The sequence below is a fragment of the Sciurus vulgaris genome (genome assembly GCF_902686455.1).
Source record: "Sciurus vulgaris genome assembly, chromosome: 18".
In the NCBI taxonomy this organism is placed as follows: Eukaryota; Metazoa; Chordata; class Mammalia; order Rodentia; family Sciuridae; genus Sciurus; species Sciurus vulgaris.
The window spans coordinates 2,298,351-2,306,385 of NC_136479.1; the positions used below are offsets into that span (position 1 = coordinate 2,298,351).

Sequence of the window (8,035 nt, forward strand, 5' to 3'; positions counted from 1 at the left end):
ATCCATCATGGGGACTCTACCCAAACGACCTAATCTCATCTAATCACTTCCCAAGGCTCCACCACAAAACCATAGCAGATCAACACCTTGACATCCACCCACCTGCCTCCAGGGGAGACCTTGGGCCTGTCTCTTGGGACCAGGGGCCTCCCAGATGGGCTCTGGGCACTCACTGGGGCTTCCTTCCACCTCATGTTCAGATAACCAACTGCTTCCAAGGGGTTTAGTGACCTCAGGACACTTTGGGAGACTCTGTCTCAAAATAAAAAAATAAAAAATCACAATAAAAAGAGATAGAGAGTTGGGACCTGTGGGGTCTAGGGTATGGCTCAGTGGTTCGTGCCCCTGGATTCAATCCCAGGTACCTAAACAAATGATGTTAAAAACTGTGAGGTGGAATCTCTGCTAAAAAAAAAAAAAAAAAAAATAGGGGGAAGCCTACCCCACACCCCAACTGTGTGTAGGAATCCAGCAGCAATTTACCTGGTGTGTTTAAATAAAAACTGTCCGATGCTGTCTTCAGGACCTACTTTCAAATTGCTTTTTTATTCCAAAGAATACCAGGACCAGGTGCAGTACAGAAGAAGCCCGGCTCTTCTTAGGTTCCGGCTGAGTGCTGTTAAGTGGAGCAGAGAGAAGGGAGTACCCATAGGGGCTCCCAGAAGGTGTCAAGTTCAGGTGCCCACTTCAGATCGCAAGGAAAAGAAACAAAACCACCCACCAGAGGAACCCCAACCACACAGGGCCCCCTTCCAAAACAAGCTCCCCTGGGAGAAGAGACTGGGGAGATGGTCTTTACTGGCTGTGTCGAGCTGCTCACCACCGCAAACAAACCTCGTGGATCCAAACGGCCTGAAAGTCCCCAGAGCCGACACTGAAGTTCCTGACCCGGACTCGCGCGCAAATGACCCGCGCTGGATCCAAATGGCACAGGACTTAACCAGAGCGGGTCCCTCAGCCCCCGACCCCCGACGCAGTTCCTTCAGGCCAAGGGTAGGGCCTGTCCCCAAGGCGGCTGCTGGGAAGTGATTCAGACTCGCTGCAGGGCCAGCACCCCTGGTCGCGGGGACGCGAGGCGGGACTCAGGGTGCTGATCTCCAAGAGATGCGTGACTCGGCCACGCGCTGGGAGGCCAGCGAGGGACGGGGTTGGGCTGCCGGCCGGGGCCCTTCTCCGGCAGAGGGCGCAGGGGCTTGGGCCCTGGTGCTGGGCCGCAGTTTCTCTCGGGACCCCTGCCTCCCGAGGGGGCGGACCCAGCGGCCGCAGCCGCGCCCACTGCTGGGGAGGTGAGGCCTCGGGTGCAGTGGTCCTCGCTCCCCGCAGCAGCTCCAACCCACTGACGTGGGGAGTGGGCGGCAGGGGGCGTTCCTCCTCAGCCACCGAATCGGCATGATGTCCCGGCTGGGGTCCCCTCCGTCCAACGCGCCGTCGCCCTATCTGTCGCACCGAGGAGGGGCAGCGCTGGGGCGGGATGCGACACCCAGGTGTCTGCACGTTCCCACCGCGGCCCCGCCCGGCGCAGACCGCAGCCAGGCGGAACCAACCCGCCTCCAAGCTCCGGGCCACCACAGACTGCGGGTCACCCAGCTGGGAACACATCACAGGAGACACTGGGCAGGAAGGGAGAGAGGTGTGAGGTGCCGAAGGAGCGCTCCAGCCAGCAGCAGGCGGGTGCAGGCTGCATGTAGGCTGCCCAGACCTTCGAGACGAGACGGAGAGATGGGTGCCTGCAGAGACCAGGCTGATGGGACAAGACCCGCCCGCCAGTGCGGGTGGAGCAGCCAGCCAGCCTGGAGGAGAGCGGCGGCTGGGCCAGGAGCAGCCGGTGGTGCTCAGTGCCACAGAACTCGTCCACAGGGCTTCTGAATCTCTGTGGGAACCACGTGGGGGAGGGGAGGAGACCAGGCCACGGTGTAGTGAGGGCAGCGCGTCCTCTGCAGCTTACCCCCAGGATGGGGAGCCGGAAGCCCTCTCTAGACTTCTCCCAGGCTCAGAGGTGAGAGGAGCTTCAGGGGGGGCATTTTCCATTAAGTGGGACTGGGGTGGGAGGTGGCACCAGGAGAGAGGAATCTGGCCAGAGCATCTCCATCTTACGTGCTCACAGCGTTTGGGGATCTTGCAGGATCCGCTCTGCTTGAATAAAGAGCCCCCACCCCCACCCCAAGGCTGCCCTGGTGGACAGGTGCCCTGGCCACTGAGGAGGGCCTGCGGGGCACAGACGAGGCAGATGCCTTCCCACTGCACCTGCCTCACCTGCTGCTGCTGCTTCAGCTGGTGAAGCTCTGACTGACAGCCTCAGCAGGGGTCAGCTCCTGCTCTGGAGAATCCCATGCCTCCGGACCTTGCTGTGCCTTGGGGGTCAGGAGGAATGCCAGCCCTGCTGTCCTTGTCCTCAGTGGACCACAATGGTAACCTTTTTGTACAAACTCTGTGCTTCCTGCCTCAGTTTCCCCATGTCCTCACCTTCACCAAGTCCTGGTCCTAGTTTGGCTTTTAGGGGACCATGGTAATACCAGGAGTGACTGACATTTGCATGATGGGGCACACTGGGATTCTCCCGAGCACCTGCACCCCCACTCTTCCCAGCCCCCAGTCACCTTACAACTACACCCCTCCTGTAAATTATCTGATTGAACTAAATGGAGAGAGTTCTGCATTTGCAGCTCAAAGCTTGGCTAATGCAATTAATAGTTTGGGGAGTTGGGGACAGGTCTTGGGCTGAACCAGACAGGGGCGAATAGGAGACTGTCCAGGAAGCACCCAGTCTGGAGGAATGCTGAATGTGTTTATTAGCCAGAAGAGGACTAGAGCTGTACTTAGTAGAAGGTTCCAACCCTCACAGCCCAGGTTCATTCAGACTGGCCCCAGGAGCCTGGCGGCCCAGGGCAGGGTAAGGAACAGCAGTGCAGGGAAGGGGTCAGGCCTGGGCATGCCATTATGGGCTATCAGCCTCCGGATCCAGTTGAAGTGCTGACTGACGTTGGTGTAGACTCCGGGCTGGTTGGGCCGACCACAGCCCACTCCCCAGCTCACAATTCCAATCTGATACCACAGCCCTTCCAGGTCGCAGACTAAGGGTCCTCCTGAGTCACCCTGGGGAGAAGCCTGGGTGAGCCCAGCCAGGGCGGGGTGTGTGGGGCCTGCAGAAGAGCTGGGGGAGCAGGGGTGGCTGTGGAGCTGGCAGGGGGGGCATGAGTTTTACTCTCTCTGCATCTACAAAGTGGGGCCACAGTCTCCACCTCCCAGGGGTAGCATGAGATCAAAAGAGGTCTCGGGTGAGAAGTTGCTGTCTGGCCTGGGGCTGGGAGCAGTGGGATACTAGTTCCAGGAGACCATGGTGGGCTGGGGTGACACTCACGAAGCAGGCATCCTTGCCACCTTCAGCCTCTCCAGCGCAAACCATGTCTCCCCAGATACTATAGCGGAAGTCTGACTCATGGAACAAGTGGTTACACATGGTCGTGTTGATGATGGAGACCTGCACTTCCTGGAGGGTGTAAGGAGATGGCAGCCCTGTGGGGGACAGGGGACAGAGAAACAGGCAACTTGATCCTCCACTGGGTTGGGGGAGAGAGAGCATTAGGCTGTGGGGTCAGGGTGTCCCTGGGCACCGACAATGCCTGCAACTCTCTCTCGTCGGGCCTTGGTTCCAGCCCTGTACTCAGAAGCAATCAACAGGAGAGGGCTGGGGTGTAGCTCGGTGGTAGAGTGCTTGCCTAGTGTGTTCCAGGCCCTGGGTTGAATCCCCAGCAACCCCTGCAACACACAAAAGAATACCAAAGAGGGACCTATGGAACCAGGAATGGTGGCCCATGCCTGTAATGCCAGGGGCTTGGGAGGCCGAAGGAGGATCATGAGTTCAAACCCAGCTTCAGCAACTCAGCAAGGCCCTAAGCTACTCAGCAAGACCCTGTGTCTAATAAGATATAAAAAAGGGGTTGGGAATGTGGCTCAGAGGTTAAGCACCCATGGGTTCAATCCCTGGTAAAAAAAAAAAAAAGAGGGACCCAGTGGATGCACAGGCTGTTAGCACTCTCCCAAGACTTAGTTTTGCTCTCTGTAGAATGCACACAAAGCTATTTACTACCTGAGGCAGTAAACAGGAGGAGAGGCTAAGGAGGCTGAGACGGCTTCATGATCAACACAGCCCTGCTGCAGCATCCAGATGCCAGACGGGGTAGGGGCAGTCTGCTGATGCTCTGCCCTTGATGACATCCGGGGTACTTCCAAGGCCTGAACCCTGTGCTCTCAGGCTCCTTCATCGCCTCTAAGATGCTGTGGCATCAAGACCCACTCCCAGATAAGGAACAGGTTGGGGGAAGAGTCACCTCCAGAAAGGCACCAGAGAAGACAGAGCCTGATGTGAACCCAATTCCTGTCTGGGTCCAGTTACCACAGGACCCTGCAGAGACACGCAGATGGTGGTTCCTCTACACTGGGCACTTCTAAGAGCTTGGGTGCTAACCCTGTTAAACCTCAGAGCTACCCTGTGAAGGTAGAGCCCCCCCACCCCCAGCTGCTGGGGATGGAACCCAGGGCCTCACACATGCTAGGCAAGTGCTCTCCCACTGAGCTAAAACCTCAGCCCTTTTTAAAAATTTTATTATAAAACAGTCTCACTAAGGTGCCCAGCTTGGCCTTGAACTTGCCATCCTCCTGACTCAGCCTACTGAGCAGCTGTGCCAGTCACACCCAGTGGCTTGGAAAATTTGAGGAGAGAGAAAGGGCTCTGCTCTCTAGGTCAGGCAAGTGGAACCAGGGTGGCTGCAGAAGGCACTGAGGAGCCAGCGTGGGGCTTAATGGTGGACTGGCCAAGGAAGTGGAAAGACACATGACTAAAGCAAAGCTGAGGCCCTTCTACATGCCCTTCAGGACCCCCATCCCTCAGGCTGGCCCAGCTGGCCTCCCCTGCACCCTGCCTTCTGGCCACACAGTGTCTGAAGGGAAGGGACTGAGCCTGTGCTTCCTGCCCTCAGTGGGAGCAAGAAGAGGGAAGTCTGTGAGGAGAGAGTGCTGAGCAGGTGCCCAAGGCCAGGGAAGGGCAGCTGGGCCTGGTGGCTAAACGGGATGAGTAGTACCCTCCCGCAGGCCCACCTGCCCCCAGCCTCACCTTCTTCCTCCTTGATGTCCCCCCAGCCAGTCACCCAGCAGTCAGTCCGGTTCTCGAATTCCAACGTGGAGGGCACGATGCAAATGGGCTGGATAAGGTTTGTGTACGTGACAGAGGAGTCCAGCCTTAGCAGGGCAATGTCATAGGGTGCCACCCCCTTGAAGTTGGGGTTCAGAAAGATATTCTGCACTTGGTAACGACTGTAGTAGGCCTGCAGGTTCCAGATAGATGGCATGGAAGTCAGCTCGCCAAATTGGACTGTCCACTCATAGGGATCAAGGGACCTGGCAGGGGAGAAGAGAGCCAGCCACCTGAGCAACCTAAATCCCTTCCTGAAGTGACACTGGGGGGCTGCTAACTGCTCATCCCAAATGCCCTTTTCAAGTCCCTCTGATGGGCCCAAGGGCCCCTGTGGAAACAAGACAGACACCCAAAGCCCTCACTTCTGGGCACTCTGAGGACAGTGGCTCCCTCCAGTGGTCTTGTCACCTCCAAGAGCTGTCCTAAGGACAGGGACCCCTATGTAGCCCAAGAGAAGCGAACAGATGTGGGGGTGGGGGTGCTGGGCGGGATTAAGTCAAAGGGCTGCCCTGGAGAGAGCTCCGCAGGCCAGGCTGCTTGCTAAGCACCTGCCCACCCCTGTACCCACCCCTCCCACCCCTGAAGTATGCATCTGCAGGTCCGTGGAGTGTGGCAGGGAAGAAAGGGCGAGCAATACACTAGGTGCATGGGAGTGCAGTGGAAGAACATTCTGGAGGAAACTGAAGAAGGTTCCTTCCAGGGGCACCCACAGAAACTCCTGTGGACATAACCAGCTGCAGCAGAGCCTTGGCTCAGTACAAGACCAGCTGCAGCCACCTGAACCGCGTGCTCAGGTAGGCCCTGGCCCCTGCTCTCTCCCGCACTCACTTTTCAAAGCAGTGGGCGGCAGTAAGCACCCAGCGGCGGCTGAGCAGGCTGGCTCCACACACGTGGTTGCCCCACAGGCGCAGGCTCCCTTGCCATGGCCAGCTCCCGAGCTTCGCATCATCTCCACCCACCACGCGGGACGGGATGGTCCGGTGGCCGCACGGCCCTGGGATGGTCAGACGGACCTGTGGCTGCGTCGCGGGAGACAGGCCCGCCCCGCCCCGCTTGCCCCCAGGGTGCCTGACCCGCAGGGGCTCCGTCGAGTCCCACGCAAGTGCCCGCGCGCATGCCGGGTCGACTGTGGAAGGAGAAGGAGTTTCCGGGATCCTCCCCACGTGGCCCGCGGCGGCCCGCCTCCCACAGGGCCCCGCTACTTTCGAGCACCGTCGAGCTCTCCATCCTGGGCGAGGCAGAGGAAAGGATGAGGCCTCCTTTGCACCCCGACGCAGGCGCACCACAGCCACACAGGTAGCCGGCATCCTGGGCGCCTTACCTGACAACAGGTCCACTTCCTGTGATTCTGGGTGGGGGCGAGAAGGTGAGCTCCCCTTGACCTCCGCGCCCGAAATCCCCTCCCTCGCCCGGAGTACTGCCCGCAGCGCCCCCTGCGCTCACCCTCCTCCTCGGGTCCCACCCGCGCCAGCAGCAGCGCCAGCAGCAGCGCCAGCAGCAGCAGCTTCTCTCCCCGAGTGCTCATGGCCTCCTCTCCTGCAGCCTGGCGGCCCCTCTGCTTCCTACTACTCCGGCCGGGCTGGAGCCCCCTGGGGGCGGCAGCAGACGGAGAGCCCTGGCCACCACCCTCCCCCAGCAGGAGCTCCCTGGGCTCGGGCTGGCTGGACACCACAGAAGCCCTTGGGCTCAGCTGCTCCGGGGGTCGGTCAGCCTCTACACCCCTTGATACGGGGCAGCAGACAGTGAACCTCGACAACTCCTTTCTTGTCTCCTGGTTGCCTCCCGTGTTGCTCCCTTTCCTCTACCCACAAATTCCTCCGGACCAAGGACCTGGTCCTTAGCCAGGACCCCCCAGGAAGACTCATTAGCACCTCCTCCTTGTTTGCCGGGCAGGAATATGTACCTTCACAGGACTTGTTGGGGAACATGAGGGTCTTGGGCTTTGTCTCTGCCAGCAGACCGTGGTCTGGTTCCCACCCGCCTAGGCTGCCCCCTAGCGGCAAGCCCGTCTCACCCTCCACGTTGAGCCTTTTTTTTTTTTTTTTAAATCGGGGTCTAGGTGGGGTACGGAGTATCAGTGGACTGCCTAAAAAAAAAAAAAAGAAAAAAGAAAAAAAAAATATATATATATATCTCGGTGCTGGGGATTTGAACCCAGGGCCTTGTGCTTGCAAGGCAAGCACTCTACCAACTGAGCTATAGCCCCAGCCCTAAAATATATATTTTTTAAAAATAAAATATATTTTTTTGAAAAATAAAATATATTTATATACCCACTTAAAATTTATTTATTTAGTGGTACTGGGAATTGAACTCAAGGGTGCCTTACAGATGAGCTACATCTCCAGTCCTCTTTATTTTTTGAGTCAGGATGCTGCTTACTCGCCTAGGCTGGTCTCAAGCTTGAGATCTTCCTGCCTCAGCCTCCTGGATTGCTGGTATATCTTTTGTTTTTAACTGACACATAATTGTACATATGTATGGAGTACAATGTGACATTTTGATGCATGCATACAATACATAGTGATCATATCCATCACCACAAACACTTATCATTTCTTTGTGTTGGGAACATTCAAAATTCTCTACATTAGCTAATTTGAATATTAGGTAAGTTGTTGCCAACCAGTTTCCTCACTGGGTGTGGCACTTTAGAATTTATTCCTCCTGTGTAACTGCTCCCCTGCACCTGGTAGCCATCCTCCCGCTTCTTCCCAGCCTCTTGTGACCCCATTCCACTCTCTACTTCTTTGAGATGAACTGCTTTTAGCTTCCACAAATAGATGAAGTCACTTTTTGTCTTTCTGGGCCCACCTTATTTAATTTACCATAATGTTGTCCAGG

General features: G+C 57.2%; 1 protein-coding gene across 1 annotated transcript; it reads right to left on the bottom strand.

Annotated features, from left to right (window-relative positions):
- Positions 1 to 2,772: 2,772 nt before the first annotated feature.
- LOC306649356 (testisin-like) lies at positions 2,773 to 6,717 on the bottom strand. Its single transcript, XM_079120247.1, has 6 exons — positions 6,635 to 6,717; positions 6,513 to 6,539; positions 6,020 to 6,185; positions 5,111 to 5,394; positions 3,359 to 3,513; positions 2,773 to 3,093 (listed from the first exon to the last, which is right to left on the bottom strand). The coding sequence occupies exons 1-6, from the start codon at positions 6,714 to 6,716 to the stop codon at positions 2,854 to 2,856; spliced, it is 954 nt and encodes a 317-aa protein (XP_078976373.1). The 5' UTR covers position 6,717; the 3' UTR covers positions 2,773 to 2,853.
- Positions 6,718 to 8,035: the final 1,318 nt, after the last annotated feature.

Bases quoted from the DNA above. Each gene is read 5' to 3' on its own strand.
- LOC306649356 (XM_079120247.1), bottom strand. From the start codon at position 6,716: ATGAGCACTCGGGGAGAGAAGCTGCTGCTGCTGGCGCTGCTGCTGGCG. The intron at 6,540-6,634 runs GTGAGCGCAGGG...GCCCCCACCCAG, and splicing joins GGTGGGACCCGAGGAGGAGG to AATCACAGGAAGTGGACCTG. The intron at 3,514-5,110 runs GTGAGGCTGGGG...TGTCCCCCACAG, and splicing joins GGACATCAAGGAGGAAGAAG to GGCTGCCATCTCCTTACACC.